General features: G+C 37.7%; 2 protein-coding genes across 2 annotated transcripts; one reads left to right on the forward strand and one right to left on the reverse strand.

Moving 5' to 3' along the window:
- Positions 1–7,665: 7,665 nt before the first annotated feature.
- Positions 7,666–17,430, reverse strand: LOC117820293 (glutamate-rich protein 6). The gene is given in 11 exon segments (XM_034694017.1): positions 7,666–7,905; positions 8,112–8,345; positions 11,558–11,708; positions 11,835–11,887; positions 11,889–11,908; positions 12,015–12,175; positions 12,287–12,364; positions 12,627–12,735; positions 14,689–14,834; positions 17,230–17,304; positions 17,306–17,430. Coding segments are annotated over 11 exon segments (1,392 nt in total).
- On the forward strand, positions 14,777–22,812 carry ednrbb (endothelin receptor type Bb). The gene is made up of 9 exons (XM_034693301.1): positions 14,777–14,839; positions 17,326–18,063; positions 18,198–18,664; positions 18,821–18,933; positions 19,121–19,325; positions 19,539–19,679; positions 19,776–19,909; positions 20,936–21,044; positions 21,897–22,812. The coding sequence occupies exons 3-9, from the start codon at positions 18,248–18,250 to the stop codon at positions 22,065–22,067; spliced, it is 1,290 nt and encodes a 429-aa protein (XP_034549192.1). The 5' UTR covers positions 14,777–14,839; positions 17,326–18,063; positions 18,198–18,247; the 3' UTR covers positions 22,068–22,812.
- Positions 22,813–23,429: the final 617 nt, after the last annotated feature.

The following is a 23,429-nucleotide window of genomic DNA, read 5'->3' on the forward strand; positions in this document are numbered from 1 at the left end:
ACAGCAGAAAAGCTGACACAAAGAAAGAAAGGGGGAGAGACGAGTCCTTGTAGAAATGCTGCCAAACTCTAACTTCTGACTTTTGGCTAATTTGCATTTAACATTTTCAGTATTTATTATTGATATCATTCGTTGTTGCTACAAGTTGCTTTTCAAGTTGCTCAATGAGTCATATTTTGACTTGAGTATCTTAATCAAATCGCACTATACATTGTCCCTCATGAGTCGCTGGCTTTTGGTCATGACCCAAAATATTGCACACATTGAAAATTTAAGAGGGAAGTCTGAAACGCAACTCAGTCATTAAAACTTGACCACTTGGAGAAATAAATCTCTCTACCAAATTTCTCTGAAAAAGCAGCCTGTAGTTGTTGAGATATTTCACTTTGAATCACAAATTTCAACCCATCATGGAACTATAAAGGGAGGTCAGAGGACCACCAGTGTTACTAGGCTTCATCCTCTGGAGACCATGAATGTCTGTATGAAAATTTCATGGCAGTCGTCCAAGAGTTGTTGACGCATTTCACTCAAAACCAAAGTGGTCGACTAACAAACTCTGCTGTCCCCTGAGCTGCTAATGTGCCAAAACACTAAATCAAAGATTAAAAGAATGACCTACATAAAATTCCTACCTGAAAATGTCGCCCCCTTAAATTTAGATAGTCTTTATTGTAAAACAATTAAATGCAATAAAATAAGTGACATTTCATTTCCCACATTAAGTATTCAGCAGTGGTTAAATGTCATTGGAGGTGTTAGCTAGCTTATAATTCAACGTAAATGGCTAATTCCCTTTTAACTCCAGGCTGTGCACATTAAAGTGAATGTAACTCTCCCTCTCAGCAAACAGCAAAACAATGAGCGAAATCCCACGTGATTTCACTTCACACTGTCTTAATTCAACATGAGCGTGTCACCGTATCAGCAGCAGTGTTACACTCACTCCCTCACCTCTTCCGGGTCATCGCTGTTGGCTATCTGATCATTGGTCACTGGGGGTTTCTTCAGCTGCTGGCAGTGCTCAAAGCAAATGTTCCACACATCATGCAGCCACTGCTTTGATGAGCCTGATCCACACGGGGCTGGGATCTTAAATTGTCGTTGGAGTATATGCTTAAAAAAACTTTATTTCTATAAAAAGACAAATATATAGCAGGAAAAAAAATCCAATTAATGAGGTATTCAAAGAGTTTTTTTTTTATCTTGCAGCAGCAGCAGCAGCAGCAGCGGCAGCAGCAGCAGCAAAGACAGGCAAGTTTTGAAAAGAGACAACACACACTAATTGCAAATTCTATAAGTAGATACACATTATTTATAGAAAATAGGAGCAGGAGCAGCTTAAAAGTGGCATTTGCTTCCATACCTTGTCCAGATTAGTTAAAGACTCTTCAGTTTCTCCTTGGGCTGCGGCTGTTCTGGGAGTTTCCTTGCTGTGTGAATCCAACACTTCATTATCTGGGGATATCTCCAACTCAGACTTCATGTTTTTAGGAACGCTCCAAGGAGAAAAAACAAAGACTCTTCATAATTTATTAAATTCTTTGAGGTCTTTAACTCGTGCTTCATGAATAAATCAAACCCCATGTCCCTGGATACCGTGTCATATCATCTCTCACAAGATAAAACCCACTCTGTGACAAGGATAGACAAGGCTATGAAAAGTTAAATTCACTTCTTTCCCGATTGTCAAATTATCTCTAAAACACACACAAAAAACTCCTATATGCTAATCTCAAATGTTCAACATTTGTCTGAGGTCTCTTTACAAAGTGCATTTTCAAATGTTAGTTTAATGTCATAAAAACAAATGCAGTCTACTTCAGAGAGTTCCACCCCTACTCCAAATGTCACAGCAAGGCTTTTATTTTGTCAAGGACATCATGACTGCAGTTGAGTGACAGGGATTTTACATCTACCACTCTGCTTTGAGAGCATCTTGTTACCAACCATCTTCTGGGTATTTACCCAACCTTAACACACTCATCTGCTCATATTTCAACCTCAAATGCTCTTGAGAAGCTTCTAATGTTTCATGGTTTGGGTATTAATAGTCTACGAATGCAAAATAAATGAATTATTAACAATTAACTCAGATATTCCCACCCATTCACCAACCAAGGTCAGACGTTCATTATTAGCATGAAATCTGAAAGAACTGTACCTTGGCTGCTCCCTCTCTCATGTTTCTCATCAGCATATGTGCCATCTTGGATTGAGGTTATGACTTTAGCACCACATTTGCATATTGTCACATATTTACATGAGATTGCACTGAAACCAGTCACTTGTTAAGAGTGCAGTGAGCCCAAATGTGAAGTACAATCAAACTGGAAAGCCCTGCAGTAAGTACGACCTGTTATGATTCAGGACAATGTTCACTTTTGAAGATAGGACTCTATTCAATTCATGCGAGAGCTTGAATTCTCGATCGTTTAAAAATCTGTCATTTATCTTTACATGTAAAGAGATAGTTTGTTTGTTTTTGTTTTTTTTAAAGTGGGGTTGTATGGGGCACTTTTTTTAATAGCAGTAATAGACAGTAACAAAGTAAATGTACCTAAGTAATTTTTTTGAGTATCTTTACTTTACTTGAGTATTACTTTTGGGGGGAACTTATTACTTTTACTCCACTACATTTAAAACACAAATATCAAACTTTTGACTTCACTACATTTCTATCAATGCTCTATTTACTCACTACTTTTGCTTTGAAGTCAGCTCATGAATTTTCTTTTCTGTTCTGAAATCAGATCCTAAAGACCGTAAACTTTTCGTGTACTTGTGTTTGGTTTGTCTAAATGGTGTAGCCGTATCTCGGTTGAGCGTATCAAATGCAGATCAAACGTTATTCAGATCAGTCCGTTCATTTAGTCGTGGTGATGATTGCTATGACTGAGAAGGATGATGATTCTCTACCTGAGCACCACGGCCATATTTTAAGCCCATGTTTGAGGTTTTTGAAATAAAGAATGATTCATATCGTTGTAAATCTCCATGCTGAGATCACACAAACTTCATCACAGCCTACAAAAAATCAACATCTAACCTGAGAAAGCATGTTGAGGTCTGTAGATAACAAACTTATTTTATTCCACATGAACATTTTAAACCAACTTGTCTGTGCTTGCAGTTTCTTAGTTGTCGTTTTTATTTCAAGGTATAATTTTTAGATATGAAATCATTTTTTCCAGATAAACAGAACGTAGCAGAATGTACACCCATGCATTCTTGACTGAACTCATGCTTTGTGAAAATGTGTTTTGAGATATTTTTAAAAGTACTTTGAATACTTAAGAACTTTTAAAAGCAGGTACTCCAGGACTTTAACTCAATTCATAATTTGATGGAACAACTTTCATTTGTATTGGACTGATGTTTGACCAGGAGGATCTATACTTTAACTTAAGTAATGAAGCCGTGTGGTTTGTCCACCACTGATAGTAAGTATTACCTACGGGGTAGAACTGGCATGGATGGATGGCTAGGCAATCAACCACTGCAGACAGGATCAATTTCTCCATGTAATTTAGCTGATTTTAAGAGAGTCAAACCAAAGCACTAATGTTGGTGTTAGTGTACGCTATATTTAGACAATTTTCAACGCTACTTCCTGGACATCCCCCATACAACTCCATAAAAAAAAGATATATTTAAATAATAGACAGCCCTATAGAAAGTTAATACTTTTTATTATTTAAAAAATGAGACTTGCAATGTTTTAGTTTTCTGTCTTGTACCTCCATTAGTTGCTACTTTTTCTAGGCTGCATAAACATTACACAGAAGTAACAGCATGAACAAAGAAGAAACCAGACAGGGTGTTGAAGCAGCAGAGGAACTTAAAGCAGGTTAGAATAAGTTAATACTGTTTCCCTGTAATGCATGCAATGAAAGTTTCTATAATTTTTACTTGTATACTGAAGATACGCTAATAGAAAGAAGAGTATTTGGAAGTTATGGAAAACTGTGGAGCTGTACTTACTGTTTGTAATATTAAGACTAGCCATTATTTTTGGCATCTGCTTCCTAACATCTGTTTGCCCACAAGCCCAGAATTTGGTTTTGGACGTCAGCTGATGTGCCTGGCAAGTCAAAAGAGTTTAGATCTCCATATTTTTTATATCCTGGATTCATTATGAGACTGAGGTGAGTGAAGACAACTCAGATTCAAATCATAAAAACAAAAATAAATCAACCAGACGGCAAAAAAATTGTCTAATAAGCGCAGCAAGCACAGTAGAATAACAAAAATATTGGCAGATACTCAGTACAAAGATTGTTCAGATTCTGCCTCCTTATTTTGACGATGTCCTCTCCTCAGAACTTTTAACCATCGCCATTTTATTCTTGGCAGAACACTGGTCTCATTTTATAATACGTTTTGTGTTTCTGTGTTTTAAATGGTCGGTTTTTCCTTCATGGCATGCTTTGCATGTTAAAAAATCATATTGATTTAACCAACTTTGCAAACTTTGTGTTTGGGGAAATGCTGTATTTAATTATGCTTTTGCCATAAAGCAAATCTGACTTCAAGAGAAAGTACAAGAAAAATAGGGAATGAAAAAATCCATATCTCTGCAGCGTGTTTCTTGAGCTCAATAATTAAGAGCTCTCAGAATCGCTAATTAACAGTCCTCCAGTGGGCCTTATATAGAAACTAGATAATAGAAATCAATCATAACACAAGCCTGCAATTGGCTATAACACCAGAGTAGTAATAGGAGATAAAAATAATGTTGGCATCAGCTACAAGTAAATGGAAAATGCTTTGATGTGAAGATCAGGCCGATCTTTGTGCTTGTTTTCAGTGCACACACACTGTAGGTACCTTTTAACACAGCATGAATATGGTGATAGAAAACACTGTGATGTACTCAGTGATGTATCTGTTTACTTTAACAAGAGAAGAAGCTATCGTGGTTTATTAATCACAAATACCCCGGGGTTTCATTTTGACATGGCGTGTATCACAAAAACATAAGCAGTGCAGCCTTTGTCATACGTTATCACTCTCTTCCTGTCAGCCTTTACGTCTTCTTGTTCATCTTCTAAAAAATAGCAGTGATTTGAAACTTGCTGAAAGTTACGACGGGAATATGAAAAGGAGCTTCCATAAATGTAGAGGGATAGCAGCCATTAAACTGTGCTTTACACTTCAGAATATATACATACAAAATCTTTACACTAGAAGGCGTTGTTCTATAATGCATGCTATGGTGTACTGCCAAATATGTTCTGTTCTGTTTACATCCTAAATACATTAGAGATAATAAACTGCACCTGAACATCCAATAAAAACAATATCTGATCTCAAGCCATGTCACTCAAGGGACCTAAAGACAGGTTTGCTTTCTTCCAGTGAAAACATCACTAATGCGTTTCATGATTGCATTATGTTTGGTATTGGGGCAGATGTCTGACTGAGACTTACTTATGTTACAATATAGAAACATTACATGCAGGACCTAGAGTGGCAAACATGAATGAGTGGTGGGATATGATGGATGATAAAGAGAGAAATGAGGGGGCACTATATAAATATCTCTGTGCATATTGGTTTTGTGTTGCTCCAGGCCTGTTTGTGGTCTTGTAAAGTAGAAGACATATGTAACAACCTGTGTTTTTCCAATGAATAAAAACCTCTGGAAAACCAAGTCAAGTAAGGGACAATGTAGATAATAACAATCCCTTCAGGACGAGAAAAGACCCCTCTGCTTCATGTCAGGGTCCTGCTCACCCTGTCAGGATCCTTTTGCATAATCATCCGTTCACCATACATTTTCCCACCTACTGTATATCTTAGTTACAGTCAAGTTAAATATTAGGCTGCTTACTAATCATAAATCACATTAAACTGAAGGTAATGTTAGACAAGGTTCTGCAGGACCTCTGCTACTTCTCTGAGCTTTGCATTTGACACACCTTTGAATGTAGATGAGGTCAATCTCACAACTTTAAAACATTGTTAGTATTATCACAGTGGCAGAGATGGTTGGGCCCAGTTGTCATTTCCCAACTCTCAAGACCAACCGGAAATGGAAACAACATTTTTTTACCATTATGTTTTCCAATTTTGAATGTTAATGGAAACTAATGTTTTTGCCACAGTGTTAACAAGCTGTGGTGAAATCATAGACTGTATAAATAATGGACGTAGTATCCGTGACGTCACCCATCTGTTCCTGAGCCTTTCTATGTGTTCCCGTCCGTGAGTCAAGTCAGTCATGTCCTTATTTGGGCAGAAAATTGTAATCTTAATATCTTCTGAACTGTTGCGTTAGAAAAAAATTCACCCCCCGTACAGTGTGTGCAGATAGAGAAATTAGCTACGTAGGGCCAAGCCATTTTTTGAACCAGGCTGTAAACATGTTTATTTCTTCTGCAAAGATCGTCTTTTTTGAATTGGTGTCTATGTGATTTCCGGTGTTTCTGCAGCCAGCAATTCTCGATGAATTGCAGTTTATAAAACTTCTGCATGGGCTTCATAGTATGAGACCGGAGGTTGCCGCTAAGGTGAATGTACCAGACTTCTTTCTAACAAATGATTTGATGTGTCCTCTTTGATCTGACTGTCCCTGGCTTTGCTTTTGCTATAGAGAAAAAAATACTGTTATGATATTAAGACCAAGCGGCAACCTCCGGTCTCAAAATATGAAGCCCATGCGGAAGTGTTATAGACTGCAATACATCGAGAATCCGCTTGAGGCTGGCTGCAAAAACACCAGAAACCACATAGATATGAATGGGAAAAAGACTATCTTTACAGCATTAATAAACATTTTTACAGCCTGGTTCAAAAAACGGCTTGGCTCTACAAAGCTAATTTCTCTATCTGCACACACTGAACGGAGGGTGAATATTTTTCTAACATGACGGTTCAGAAGATATTAAGATTTCGAGTTTTTGCCCAAATAAGGACATGACTGACTTGACTCCCAGTCGGGAACACATAGCTGTTGGCTAGGAGGCTCAAACTCCGCCTCTATACGCCACATTATGCCTGGTTGAGTTCCGCATTTCCAATATGGCTGCTGCCGTCGATCAGCTCCAAAACAACGCTCAGGAACAGATGGGTGACGTCACGGATACTACGTCCATATTTTATACAGTCTATGATTAAGACCAATCAGAATTAAGTATTGACGTAACACAGCTGAATCTCGTCTCCTGACACGTTTTAGGTCCTGCTGTTGAGAGAGATGTTTACTTGGATTTCACAAGATTTTAGTTATCACTCAAAACTCTGGTACTAAAGTTTCCTTTCACAAAAACAACATATTTGGCAATGAATCAATCACAGCAGATATTTTGAGAGGTGTCAAGATGTCCTGAAAAATACATGTATTCCCTGTGATCTTTTAAGTACACTCTACACAGCTGAAACTCTGACAACCTTGGCTTCTTCCGTGAAATTATTTATTTTCTTTCTAAATTTGATGCCAGCGGGGCATTAAAAGTATAAACTGATATTAATGTTTACTGGAATGTCTGCACAGCCAAAACAATTGACCCAACCCCCCATAAATTTCCTGTAAAGCTCAAGCCTTTTACAGTCTGATACTAACAGTGAATGACTATAAGCAGCAAATACTGAAGAGGCTTTAAATAATATAAGGCTGTAAACTGTAACACAGCTATAAATGATACCAGCTTCTGCCAATTCTCAATTTCTCTTTAAATTTAGATGGGTTTTTATCTTTTCTGGTGACTTCTACTTTTCCATTTGTCTGCTAAGCCCAGCAATGAAACTGTAATGTGGTTTAATGTGGCTCAGATTTGCAGGGTGGTGGGACATGCAGGTCTGCATCTGGCTGAGCAGAGAGTAAATCTTTGAGCTCTTCATTTGGATATATCTCTTCAGAGCGTCTTGGCCTGGCTTGTCATGGCTCTCTGGATAAATGAGCTGCATTAAAAGAAAAAAACATCTTCCTTAAAAAAAAAAAAATCCATTCTTTTTGAGCACGTATTGCAAATCATTAATCACTGTTGTAATTTTCTGCACACAGTTTGATATTGAGGTAACTATTTTGTATGCATTAAAGAGAGAAACTAAGTAAGTAGTTAGTAAATCACTGCATGCACATCCACAGTGCATTTATCATTACAAACCTTCAGCTTTGATCCAACTGTGAAGTGTAGTGTGTTTTGCTGATATGCAAAGGTGATGTACCTGCAGCCTTCAGAGTGTATGCACACACTGATGTGAAGGCCCAGGGCAAAGATTACAGGCTTGAATGGAAGGTCATGCACATGTAGGTCAAAATACAAGCACTTCCAACGCCTCCTTAAAGTTCCTGTATCACTGAAGCAGAGACATCCAACAGGCTTCAGATTTAACCAATAGTCACACCACAGATATTAACTACACACACTTACACTACTGACCTTAAGCTTGAGAGCAGCAGGTCAATCAAAAAGAAGCGCAAAGTAAAGATATAAATCTGTGAATGACTGTTAGAAAAAATATAGATTTGATTAAAAAATGTGAATAATGATTATCCACTTGACAGAGTGAATTTATGAACAAATTGAGATTTTGAGAAATACTTCATCACCCCTTAGAGAACATTTCTATGAGTGCATTGATGACATTATAAAAATCTGTCAGTTTCATGCATTATGCAGCTAGCAGCAGTGTTAATTTTGGCAGCTATTTTAGATTTAGTCTTAGTCTTTACATGAAAATGCTAGTGAGTTTTAGTCACATTTTAGTCTTTTTGGCTCTTTGTAGTTTTAGTCGACGAAAACTCTAAACATTTAAGTCTAGTTTCAGTCACATTTCAGTCTTTGATTGAGAAACATTGTTGATGGGACCACTATGCCTATATTTTGATTCTCTGGATTCAAATAAAAATGCAATGAACACAAAATACAGGGCTGAATGTACCTGCAGTGACAGGCGCACTGGACAGACGGTCAGTTCACGGCACTCTGAAATCAATCAATCAATCAATCAAGCTTTATTTATATAGCACCTTTCATACAAATAAAATGCAACCCAAAGTGCTTTACAGCGATTGAAAACAAGAAAGAAGCAGAAATGAAACAATGCCAAGACATATTAGGGGAAGATAATAATAATGATAATAATAAAACTAATAAGAATACAAATTAAAAACAAGAACAACATAAAAGAAAAGAAAAGAAAATAGAGACCAATGCACACCAAAATAAAATATGTGTAATTAAAATAAGTTAAAGCATCAAAATTAAGAATAAAATTAGTTAAAATAAATAGATTTAAAAGGTAAGGATAAGAGTTGAAAAATAAAACTAAGGCTAAAAATATCAATAAAACTGAGTAGATAAATAAAATTAAATAAATGAATGAATAAATACATAAAAATAGAAAAAGATAACAGTTAAAATTACTAAAATAATAAAGCAACATTTAAATCAATATTACAGTAAAAGGTAGGTAATAAAATTCTTAAACCCTACATAAAAGCCAGACTGAATAAATATGTTTTTAGTTTACGTTTAAAAGTCTCAATATCTCTATCAGCTCCTCTCAGATCCTCCGGCAGGCTGTTCCATAGTTTGGGAGCGTAGTGGCTGAAAGCAGCGTCACCAAATGTTTTAGTTCTGCTCTTAGGAACAGCTAAAAGAGAGGAGCCGGAGGATCTGAGAGACCTACCTGGTTTATATACTAAAAGCATCTCTGAGATGTAGTCTGGTGCAAGGCCATGCAGCGCCTTAAAAACTAGTAAAATAATTTTAAAATCAATACGAAAAGCAACAGGCAGCCAATGTAAAGATTTTAAAATAGGCGTAATGTGTGCTCTCCTTCTGGTCCTCGTTAAAACTCTAGCTGCTGCATTTTGTATTAACTGCAGTGAAATGCATCCTCATCTTTGATCACAAGGAGTTGATCAAAATGAACTAAACATGTCTGATGTTTCACCAAACTGGAATAAACCAAGCTGCAGATGCAGGGCTTTTTATGGATATAGCAGCAAAAACGGAAAACGTTAAATATTAAAGAGGCCGGTTGTGTCTTTGTCACTAACGCATTTCAGGGGGTAAAAATCATCAATGAAACTGGGGCGAGGAGAGCTGGTTCACACAGCACACCTGCTGCCATAGACATAATAAAGAGTAGACACTGCATCGACCACTACTACCTATGGGCACTGATGAGCCGGGGGGCAGCCATCTTGGTCCAGTCACCCGCTCCAATCAGTGTAATCTGTTTGGCAGGCGCAATTATGTGTCAGCGCATTTAATCAATCATAACTCGTTGAATACTAAACTGATTTTCATGAGTTTTTTGTTTTTTTCTGCAAACGTCATACATGTAGGTATGATACAGGACACATGGTTCGGCGTATTTTAATATTCATAGTGGGCTTAACAGTAATACAATATTCTGACATGTGATATATGTGATGTATTTTGCCGCACAGTGCTCTGGCATCTGCTTCAGTTTACGTTTACAGGTAGGATCATGGGTAGGCTGGCCGGACCAAGATGGCAGCCGTTTTTCTTGCGCCCCAGCAGCCAATGCGGCATCTACTCTTTATATGTCTATGCCTGCTGCAGGTATAGACCAAGCTAACACTGAGCCCCTCAAATAATAACTCAGCCTGTCACAGGAACGCATCGCTAGTATTTTCAAAGATTAGACGCGCAGTGAGGGAAAATATGGCGGTCTGTCAGTAACGTTTTTTGTCTAGTTAACAAAAACAAAACATACGTTCTCCAGAGTTTTTATTATCAGTGATGCACTTTAGCTCGTCAAAGTCTTGTTTTCGTCATTAAAAAATTGGTCGTTGACGAACATATATCGTCATAATTTTTGTTAACGAAATTAACACTGGCCAGCAGCAGCTAAAGACTAGAAACTCAAAACAGCAAGCTTGTGTGAAGTTGGCTAAATACACCTAGAAATGCCTTCACAGCACACCAATAGGTAAGGGATAATCTAAAGTGAGTGGATGGTTTTGTGAAATAGAATCCTGACAAGGTGGACAAGACCCCAATGCCAAGCTCGCAAATTAAACGGTTAGCAACAAAAGATATAAATAAGTTGATACAAAGGGTTGATTTAATGATTTATTATACAGCTAAAACGATAGTTACTCATATTCAAAGGTTGGTAGTGCTTCCATTGGTCTAAAGAACATTAAAGTTAACATTTACATTTACGTTAAAGTCTCTGTCTGAGACTTTGTCTAGCTTTCTGAGACCTCCGCTGTTTTTATGGCAGCCACTGCTGGTTAACAGAAAGTCTTGCATGTAACAATTTTTTGTGGTGATAACACAAACAAAATAAAAATACTGTCATGTGACCTTCAAGATGAAGCTAAAGTGACTATCTTCAATTGTACCATACAAATACTAAGCTAAGCTAACCAACTGCAAGCCATAACTTTAAAGGAGCTGAGCAGATGCTAGAGTGGTAATTATGTTCTCATCCAACTCTCTTGAACAAATTGAATAAAAAATGCTTCCCAAAATGTGAAGCTATTCCTTCAAGTAAAATTTAGCACTCCAGAAGATTTTGGTTTAAATTATTATAATTAACAGATGTTTGGGAGCAAGGATTATCATATCATTTCACTGGGATGGTAGCATGTGCACTGGCCTTTATTTGTGGAAAAGCCTTTGAAGTTGGGCGCTATGTCCTTGTCCTCAAGGATTATGTAAGTGAAGTCAGCCGCTTCTGCAGAGGATAATATAATGGCTGCTTTCCCAGAGGGATAACTTTGTCTATTAAGGATCATTAACACTGTACAAACCGTTTATCAAAGGGAACAAATGCGCACCCTCTCATTAAGTCCTATGACCTAGTCCTTGATCCTCCACTTTGTGCACGGCTTAAAAGGATTCAAAACATTACCCATTCCATCAGGACACAAGGTGAGAAAACATTCCCCACTTTTTGTAGAACTTCTTAATTGCTTCTTTTTGCAGTGAAATGTCGTTATTTACAACATTTCTGATGAACGGAGTGATGATAGAACACTGATTTAGGAGAGACTACCGCAACAGGAATGTCTTTATGAAAACTCAGCTTCAAACGTACCTTTGGCTCACCATCTGTCTCTTCCTGTAGTGTAAACATGTCAGGAGTGTTTTTGATGTCTATCTCAGGGATGTGGGTCTTATCACTGATGTAAGGAATCTCTTTTGACAGCCTTTAGAGCGTTTTATGTTTGATCTCAATACGCCTTGAACAGGCAGAGGAGAAAATCCATTTATTGATATTTTGTCAATAAGAAAGATAAAAGACTGCACTTGTTATATCTTCAGCATTTTTACTTATCTGTCTAGACTAGTGCCCAAGGTTTAATCATATTTTTAAGTCCCCATCCAAGATGTCTATTTTAGGTTTTCTCTTGAGTTGTAAATGTCTCAACCTTTATTCGACATTGAACAAGTTATTATCTGCAGACATTGAAAAAGTACACTTGAAAGGTACGTAAAGAACACATTTTTAAGGCCCCTCACCTTTCCTGCTCCAGCAAACATAAAGAAAATAGACACATTTTATAGAACACAATGTCGGACAATATTTTCAACAGATTCAGTACAGTTACATGAGCTGTAAGTCCACAGCAGCCTTGAACAAAAACACGTATAAAATGAATGCAGACAGGTCAGGACCTGCACGTTACTCACCCTTTTCTTGCTTCCTCCGTCGCAGTTTCCCTCTCTTCCTCACTCGTGACGGGTGCATGAGAGTTCACATCAATCTTTCCATCTAACTCCTTCTGCGTCAGGTTTTCAGCTCTCCCAGTTGTTTAGTTTGCCCACAGCAAGATCTGAATCAAAGAAAAATTCCCCCACGACACATTTCTTTATTTCCCCTTTTTTACTAACACTGCTTCCCTCATTAAAAATTGACGTTATTTTGTCTGATCATTATGTATTCTAACACATTCATTTTCAGTGTATGACAGAGCTGCTGGCAATAGTCATACAAAGCAAGATTCACAACACATTTTGATTCAACCTGTAACCTACAGTGCAGGGATAGAAAAATCTGATTCACTATCACCTCTCCACCTCTGATATTATAGCCTCCCCACACTGATATTACTTTTGGAAAATGAAAAAGGCCATCACTGTCGTTTCCAGGTACTATGAGTAATATAGAGATACAGCACTAGGTCTCGGATGCATTTCTAACATTAGGAGTTTGTTTTGGCTCGGGTTGGTATGCTATGAGACAAGGTGGACCTGCACACAGTATATTGTGTTTTATCTTCTCAATCTCAGTCCTCTGGTGTGAAAATAACAGCCCTGCAAAGGTTATTGGATGTAAGATGTATAACGTTAACATAGAACTAACATGCAGAGCTCACAGTACTCTTGCAAAATTAGTTTACAATTTGTTCATACAAGATTTTAAAGTTTTAGAGATTTTTTTAGATTCAGGTACAGTGATACTACACATATTTTACTTTAATGAAAGTAGCAGAAGCATGATTTCTAATTTACTACAGTACAAGAAACCTTCATAATCATTTTAAAATATGTGCAGAAATTACTTTCAGTGGATCATGATAATTGAAACACTGATTTTAAGGACCTATTTGATTTTTCAGCTAGTACAGGTGGAGCTAATACCATTTTAGCTTCACCTGTACTAGCTAATCTTGCAAGGTAAGCCTTAGTCTTTACTTCTTCTCTTGATTATACATAGTTATTTGAATCTAAAACACAGTCACTTCTACTTATATCCCATACATGTGCAATACTTGATCTCCTAATACTTCATACCCATGTGCAATATTGTAATTTAATCCTAGCATAATTTATTATTATTATTACTATTATTATTATTATTATTATTATTATTATTATTATTATTATTATTATTATTATTATTATTATGCTTATTATTATTATGCTTATGCTTATTATTATTATTATTATTATTATTATTATTATTATTATATTAATCTGCTAAAATATGCACTCTGGCTAAGGCAAATCTAATTTATTGATGTCTTTATCTTGAATCTTGAATCTTGAGTCTTGAATCTTTAGTTTAGTTTAGTTTAGTTTAGTTTGGTTTAGTTTAGTCTAGTTTAGTTTAGTTTAGTTTAGTTTAGTTTAGTTTGGAAAACTTTAATGTCCTCCAAGAGGCAATTTGTGGTACAGCACAGCTTTAAAAAACGCAACAACATGAAAGGTACATCAGACACACACAAAAAAAATGATCCAAGCAACCCATAGTAGCTGTTTCACAGTAGTAGTCTGTGCTAGCCCAATGTGAACAACAATCACAGTTTAAATACAAATGATAAAATAACATTGGTGTACTTGTAGACAACCTTTTGTGTACTTACTTACTTACTGCTATAAATACCTTTGAAACAATAGAATTTGCCTCTGGGTTTTGGTGAAGGACACAAAAATAACATACAATGAAATACATTAGTAAAGTATAGCTCAACATTGTACTGTACAGAACTTGCATTATTTGAACATTTGTACCTTGTTAGTTTCTATCACCAGACATGTTGCTGTATTAACAAAATTTCCTCCACACAACTAAGTTTTAATCACACTTCCTGCCATACTTCCAATCCGGCAACAACCAGGGATCTTTAATTTCCCTTTGATCTGCAACAGAAAGAAATAATTGGAAATCTGACAGATGTCTAAGCCATGAGAGGCAAGTGAGGGCAGGAAAAAGTGACCCCTTAGCACCTAAACTGATGACATAGCTTACCTTGACAGCTGATAGAGAGCCTCTGCTCCTCCTCCTCCCAATCTGTCTGGGTGTGAGTGCTTACCAAAGTAATGAGTCTTCTATCCAGCATGTGTAATGTTGGCACCATGAACTTTGGTGAGTCTAGACTGCTCAGAAGAACAGAGACAAGGTATTAAAGAAATGTATTATCTGACAAAACTTTAAATATATGCTAACTAGTTTTTGGCTTCTTGAGGCAGAGGAACTCATAAAGCTAGCGTTTCATTTGGCTTTTTTTAGCTGATGTGTTCACAAACAGTCAACTCTACATCTTCAGATATAAACAAATGGCAGTTATTAGAAGCCATTTGAAACATCCTTTCTGGTTAACTAGCTAATGTAAGTTCCACAACCTCTAAGCCTAGTTCATCTGTTCATCAACTCTTATAACCAGTGTTTTAATAAGTATTTGTGATTTTCTTCATTAGCTTGAAAGTACAGAGAAAGTTTAGTTATATGAAGAAACTATACAGTGGTGGATAAAAGTTTTTGGACACCCCAAATATGCATTGAGAATCACTCTTAGATCTTCAATTGCAAATTCTTTTAGTACAGTCACAGTCAGGTTCATTTAATTTTTGTTCAGTTTTGAACACATTCTCTGTTATTTGTTGACTTTTTTACCGACAATGTTAAGAACTGACATGTTGAAAGTGTCAAGAATTTAGCTTTGTTAGTTTTTCTTGTAAACAAAAAACAAAAAAATGTATCATTTGTATTTGTTTATGTCTGTCTAATGCTTGAAACACAAAAAAGAGTTTTACACAAATATTTCATGACAATATTTGATATTGTGTAAAATTTTAAGGGTGTCCAAAAACCTTTTTTCCACCACTGTATATCGCTGAGATAGAAATTATGGATTGCTAGTCTGGTACTTACAAACTAAACCAGATAATTCTAAGAAGCTAGTTCAGGCTAGCTATTGTAATAAGTGAAAGAGTAAGCCAAGCTAGTAAGCTAGCTTGTTGTTGTTGTTGTTGTTGTTGTTGTTGTTGTTGTAGGATTGTACCATTCTGTTAAGGTTAAATAAAATTAACTGTGTTCCCCATCCCTAACCACCACAACAAACGTTACAATAGTTTTATAAGAAGGATTTAATTGCAGGCTAAAAAGCTTCTCAACCACTCAGAATAATTTAACCAGCAGAATGTTGCTGTAGCGTAGACAAAAACCTTGCAATCATTACGAACTTGCTTCTGGTTTTCTTAAAGCATTTCTAATAAGAATTTTAGAAGAACAAGTTACATAAATACTATTAATAAACTTAACCAGATAATTCTAAGAAGCTAGTTTGGGATAGCTATCCGAGTAAGTGAAATAGTAAGCTACGCCATTTAGCTAGCTTGTGGTTGTTGTTGTTGTTGTTGTTGTAGGATTATACCCTTCAGTTACGTTTGAATAAAAAGAACTGTTTCGCTTCCCTCACCACCACAATACAATTTTACAATAGTGTTATAACAAGGATTTTATCCCACGCTAAAAAGCTTTTCAACACTTTCAATTTAACCAGCAAAATGTCACTATAGCGTAGTAGTAACGTTACGGGTCCCAGGAATGTTACCGCAACAAAAATGAATCCTGCAAAATACAGGTAACACTCAGGAACAATGAAGACACAGGAAAATCATTTGTTATCCAGAATGAGTCTCTTATTCACAAGCTTTTGTAACACTTAGAACATAGACAAATACAAATTTCAATTTCATATTATCTCACAGATGACAGTGTATTACATTCTCTACCAACAATAACATTCTCCAGTAAATAAACCTTATAAAAACATACTTAACTAACTGTACAAGGGTTAATAGTATTTTCTTGAAACTATCAGATGTGTGGGAGCCTTCCTTCTTAATATTGACAAACCTAGTGACATGTCTGCAAGACAAAACTCTGGTATACAAAACTCAAAATGAATCCTGTAAAATACAGGTAACACTCAGGAACAATGAAGACACAGGAAACTTTTTTGTTGTCCAGAATGAGTCTGAGATGTGGGTGGAAGTGTTCCCCACAAATGGCCCCCGGCACAACCGCTCCGGCGTCAACAGTTCCACCTTGAGTTCCGCTCTGTTTCAGAGTCATTATATAAACACAAAAGTGGTCACCTATTTTGGGTGTGCCACAGTAAGTTAAAAGTTCTTATTTGATGATACAGTAAATTAAAAATGAACCACCCTTTCACTACCCAGGGTTGGGTTGTGTTGGCAGAAGACTAAGGATGTTTACCAGCTCTACCTAGGATATTCCCAAGCTAACCCATGCATCCCCAAAATGTAATGTATCTGTATTGATCATTACAGCTCCTGGTTAATAACCCGTGTACTGAAGCGTCTTGGTTTTCTTCATTGGCTTGTATGGACAAAACAGGGCACTCTGAATATACGGCGTGGTTGTGAACAGTGTCATACATCTTCATTCCCAACTTATTCAACTCACTTTTCTTGAGTGGTTGTTCTTCTTTTGGAAGTATGCTAGCACACAGATTCCCAAGGTCATTTATTGCTAGTGGAACACAGATTTGAGTGTTCAGAAGGAAAGCTGTAGAAGTTGTCAGGTAGGATATTAACAATGGCATCTTTCTGGTCGTCACATGTCTTGTGCTTCCTTCAGGCTCTCTGGGTTGTCACAAAGCTGTCGTGGGGAGAAGTCACCTTCTTTAGGACTCTCAGGAGATGCAGAGGCAGTATCTCTCTGGAAGGATTGAGACTGACTCATCTTTTAAGGAACGTGATATGTCAAGTGAAGCAAAATCTCTAGAGGACAGTCACTGAATAATGCACGATTACATTTGTATCATTTTTTGTGATTGTTCAAGTGCAGTCGCCCAGCAGTAGTTTTGAATAAAGATCGTGTACATCCAAATTGACATATAGCTGAAAGACTAGATTTCTCATGGCCCTGTTATACACAGTAATGCTGACTTCTAAGTTATATGACAGAGGTTTTATGGGTTTAAGCAAAAACCAGAATCTTTTCATCACAAATGGAATTTCTCCTGATTTTGATTGGAAATCTGTTTTTCACTGTCAGAAATAACCATGACAGTGTCCCCACTCAAGCCTATAAAATGATCTCACTCTGATATAGACAATACACTTCAACACCATCCTTTCATTGAGGATGATGCACCAAGGGTAGTAATTACAGACACTACTGACAGATCCATGACTAACGCTGTCAACAATACCTTGGTCTATAAAACCCTGATTTCTCTCTGCTGCATTCAAACAAGTACAGTCAGTGTAGCAGCAAAGTAGTTACACACTGGTCCTTTGTGTTTACATACAGCCTATTCATAGGTATTACAGGGGCACATTTCATGCAGGATTTGTATGTGTTCATCTACAGGTAAGCTGGCATTATTCCATGTTTCTTTTTTTATTCATTGCTGCTGATGAGTAAATTAAATAATCCTTCACACGTTTTTGCTCTCATTCTCAAGGCTAGGATGTTGTGCTAATTATTTCCACTCTTATTTTCAGTCTAGTGCAGTAAAAGAACCTTTCGGGGCCTTAAGAGGATATCATCAACAATGTGGACCCTGGCTCTTTTTCTTTGTTTGGGAAATATTTTCATCGGAGGCAAGGCCACTGATCAGCATTCAGAGCCATCCCCTGTAATCCCGCTTTCAGAAACGGCCTCCCCTGCTCTTTTAATACTGGAAAAACAGAAATCCAACAGCTCAATTCATCCACCCCAAGTAGCAGGACCAAAAACACAGCACCCTCCTATGTGCCCAGAGTCGGCTGGAATCAGAGGCGCCTTCAAATATGTCAATACCATGGTGTCTCTTGTTGTTTTTGTGGTTGGAATCGTGGGGAATTCGGCCTTGCTGAGAATCATATACGTAAACAAATGCATGAGGAGTGGACCAAACGTTCTCATTGCAAGCCTTGCTTTGGGCGATCTGCTTCACATTGTGATAGACATTCCAATCAATGCGTACAGGGTGAGTTACTTACCGCACGCTGTGCAGTTACAAAGAGAAAACAATGTTGCACCTTTTTCCTGCTCTTTTGATCCATTTTAAAGCTCCAATCTCACCCTGAATTGATTGTTAGTGGGGGTTTTTTGCACTGAAAATTGCTCTTTGTTGTTGTTTCAGCTCATGGCAGAAGATTGGCCATTTGGTTTGTTATTGTGCAAACTCGTCCCCTTCATACAGAAAACCTCAGTTGGAATAACAGTACTGAGCTTATGTGCTTTAAGTGTTGACAGGTAAGGAGATCAGCAGCACCGACCTCAGCCTTACAAGAAAATAGCCTTGCTAGGGAATATCTGTATTCCATCAAGTAGACAGATTTCTGTAGCAGTAGCCCTTGAAATGTTCCTCAACTAAAAAGATGTATCTTTGTTTCAGACAAAGAGTCCCCCAAGCCATAATATTTCCTGATTGATTTTGCAGATACAGAGCTGTAGTAGCCTGGAATCGAATCAAAGGCATCGGGGTCTCAATGTGGACAGCAATCGAAATAACTCTGATATGGGTTCTTTCAATTCTGCTGGCGGTGCCTGAAGTTGTTGGCTTTGATATGATAACGATGGACTATAAAGACAAGCATCTGAGAATATGTCTGCTTCATCCCGTGCAAACCACACAATTCATGCAGGTAGGGTAACAATCTCCAGTCAACGCAACAGCGTAAAACAAACAGAGTAACTTGTGAATGTCAGTTGTCCAATGCTTTGAATAATGTTTCTCCTCACAGATTCCAAACACAGTCTTGTAGTTGCCCCTGTAAACCTACATATGTACATGTGAAATACTGCTTTATGAATGCAACCACGGGCTGACTGTGGGCTCTGTCATGTTTCATCTACAGTTTTATAAATCAGCAAAGGACTGGTGGCTCTTTGGCTTCTACTTCTGCATGCCACTGGCTTGGACTGCCGTCTTTTACGCACTCATGACCAGGAAAATGCTGAGGAATACTGAGAATACACTCAGTGATCACACCAAGCAGGTTAACACTTTTAGGCATTTTGCCACTATTTTTTTTTTCTTTGCACATTCGGGTGTAACATCAACTTTTATATTGATCTTATCTTTTCTTTTTCAGAGACGAGAAGTGGCAAAAACTGTCTTCTGCCTGGTGATTGTGTTTGCACTCTGCTGGTTCCCTCTGTACTTAAGCAGGATATTGAAACTTACCATATACGATCAGAAAGATCCGAATAGGTGTCAGCTACTGAGGTAAGTAAATTAATAAGTAGGTATACTTTATTAATACCACCTTTCAAGCACCTTTCAAGAGCAGAGGTCATAAAATGCTACACAAGAAAAGATTAAAAGACAAAACAGAGACTGCAAAAAGGAAACAATTACAGATAAATCGCATAAAAGCAGATAGACAGATTGAACCAAGGCAAGTCTAAAGAAAATAGAAGTCTTCAACTGGTTTCTAAAAATGTCCACAGTGTCCACAGTTTTCATTTCCAGTGGGAGACAGATCCAAAGTTTAAGACGAACAACTTCAAATCCACTGTCTCCAATATTTTGCAGCCTGGTACAAGGAACAGCTATCAAACCCTGATCAGACGACCTCATAGTCCTGTCAAAGTTACAGAATATGGCTTCAGCAGCTCTTTGATATAAACTCGAGTTTGACCATGCAACACTCCAGACAAAATGACAAGAGTTTTATACTGGATTCTGAAACTGATCTGAAGCCAGAGCAAAGACAAGAGGATGTGTGGAACATGAGACCTTTTTGATGATTTTGTCAGCAGCTTAGCAGCAGCATTTTGGACCACTTGTAGGCAGTTCAGGGATGTATTGCTAAGACATGGAAACAGAGTTACAGTTATCCAGCTGAGATGCAACAAAAGCATGAATAATCATCTCTATCTCAGCCATGTGCACGTTTTCTTCTGTATTTCTAGAGAAGAAGGAACCACACTATTTATACACAGCTCCAGGCTCAGAGACTGGCCCTTTTGGACATTTAGATTGCGAGGTGCAGGTTTGACAGCAGACAATAACAAAACAAGACTCTCTTCAACACTGGAACAACATGATCAGGAGCAGGGTTCAGAACTTGAAATTCATCAGTATTCAGCTGGAGAAAATTATCTGCCATTATACAGTTCACAGCGCATAGTAGGGCAGACAACTGAGAGACAAGCAAACATCCTGAAGTTAGCAAAAATAATTCAGTCCTGTTTTGCATTTTTTGGTCAGTGTCTTCGTCTAACCATGATTTTTATTCTCTCCTTTCAGTGCCTTTCTTGTCATGGACTATTTTGGCATTAATATGGCGTCCCTCAACTCATGCATCAACCCTATTGCGTTGTACATCGTCAGCAAAAGATTTAAAAGATGCTTTAAGGTAAGATATATCACACTGCAGGTTTTTGTTTTGCAACATATGTGGGGCACTATTCAGTTTTTGGGGCAAAGCTGGGGGAGGGGGGGGGGTGAAATAGCTGTGATCTACATTCAGTGAGCTATCATATGTGTCATCAAGGACATATGGAGTCATGTCTGTAAAGTGGCCAGACTGAAGCGAGAAATGACCCGAGGGGGTAATAAGTGAAAATGGTCTGGAAAAACATCGTCGGGGAGAAAAGAGAGAGAAAAAAAGAAAAACAGACACTTGGCAATCTACCAGACAGTTTGTCACTGAGTCAGAGTGATGTGTGTTGAGGGAGAAGAAAACATAGCTTCAAGGCAATTTTCAAGGGAAATTTCTTTTTGAAAGCCTTTATTGTATTACGAGCTCAGAAGGACATATCTAAAACATACTTTGATTTGATTTGGCTGTCATCACACCAGAGTGCTTCGATTTGATTTGGCTTTTCGTGCACAAGAGTGCAAGAAAAACGACTCTTCTTCTGCAATACATTTGCTGTTTACTTTTCATTGACATATTTTTTCTTTTCATGTGTCCTCTCTTATTTGTAAATAAAAAGAAGACCAGAATTGTTTCGACAAATGTCTCTACAAACAAGCAGGACGGCTTTCTATTGTGCCGTCACTCAATTAGCAATTCTGCATTAAAGCGACAAGGCTTTTACTGTAGGTCATTATTCAAAAGAGATGCAAATAACATTCCACTCACATTACTCTACACATAAATAAACCACATAATGTGCCCATTTCAGACATGTTTAATGTGTGTTGTTCCCTAACCAAACTTTCCTTTGTCTGCGTGTTTGTGTGTGCATGTGTGGTCCTTCAGGCGTGTCTGTGCAGTCCATGTCTCCCTCTCCAAGCTGTTACCCATGACGAGGTGCAGTCTGTTTTGAAGTCCAAAATGCAGGATCAAGCCTCAGAGCAGAGCTGCAACATCAAAGCTCCCAAGCAGACTTCCTCACCTCCACCTGAGAAGGAGAACACCTTACTGTGTTAGCAAAACTCATGTGGAACTGTGAAAATCACTGCTAAGGTCTAAAATATTTCTTTATTAAATATATATACGGCTATCAAAGCAGCGAGAGAAGCGGGAGAACAACCTTGACATGCCTTCCTAATGATATAAAATACCTTGTGAATAACACGTCCTTTGTACTGCTGTCGTCAGCTGAACATCTGCTTTGGCATGAGCAACCTGGAGTCAGACTGTTCAGACTATTTGCCCTCGGGGGGCTTGACTCACTCCCAAACATTACATCAGATACCTCGTACCTATCCTGTATCATGCATCACAGTTCTCAAATCACTGTTTTGGGCACGATGTTAACCTGGCACCCATCAACAGGAATCTTGTCACGGCTTACCGCCTGCATGTGTATCATTTTGATTCTGTTTCTGGATTCTGGCGCCTTCAGAAACCCATGCAAACAGGAATTTAAAATTATTACGGTGGGTTTTAAGGGGGTACGGTGTATTATTAGCACATAAATGCGTGTTTTTATCTCTGTTTAGTTTCTCATTCACAGCCGCCTTAGACTTTTTAGTGTTCCTTCTTTCTTGAACCTTGAGAAACATATCAAATCAGCGCCACGAGTAGATTCTGTCGCCGACGCTGAATGACTGATTGATGGTGGCCTATTTTTAATGCATTGTTAAATGTGTAATGCATGGAGACACTTTATAAAAGACCTGAGAGTGGGGAAGAAGGAAAACGAAGATGACAGAATGAGGTCAGGAGGAGAGAGGAGATGGAGCGGGGGGTTGGGGATGGGGGGGAGGTAGAGATGAGCACCTGATAGGTCTTCCTGTCACAGGACAAGGCAAGCACAAATAGAAGCGCTGTTCTTCTCGCTAATGCTGTATCAGTCTGCAAAACTGTCTTGATGCTGCGTGCTGGAATGCCTATTAAAAGTTTATCCTGTCTAAGCAAAGAGCATAACCCTCAACTGTTTGTTCAGGAGTTTTTTTGAATAAAAGTGTGTGAATACTTGTGATGCTTGAGATGCTTCTATGGAAAAAATGTGTAATAAGGACATGACTGAATCTGTTTTTCCTGCAGAATACTGCAGAGTGCTCCAATAAAGAACTGTTTTTTTAGCACATTTCATGGTTTCCAAGCTGATTTTTTACGAGCAAGTTCATGGAAAATGTGCATTGTAACTCTTACATAATGCAAACTATATACATTTTTGACAAATCTATCATTATTTTCTTTTGATAGAATCTGGTGAAAAATACATGTTGGCTTTGTAATTGGAAAAGAAAACATGTGCAGTCACATGAAGAAGCAAGTATAGCTATGGAAAATGATGATTCATGTAGACAGTTGAACTTTATTTAAATATGACCTTAACAAAGT

The sequence above is a fragment of the Notolabrus celidotus genome, chromosome 10 (assembly GCF_009762535.1).
Source record: "Notolabrus celidotus isolate fNotCel1 chromosome 10, fNotCel1.pri, whole genome shotgun sequence".
Taxonomy (NCBI): domain Eukaryota; kingdom Metazoa; phylum Chordata; class Actinopteri; order Labriformes; family Labridae; genus Notolabrus; species Notolabrus celidotus.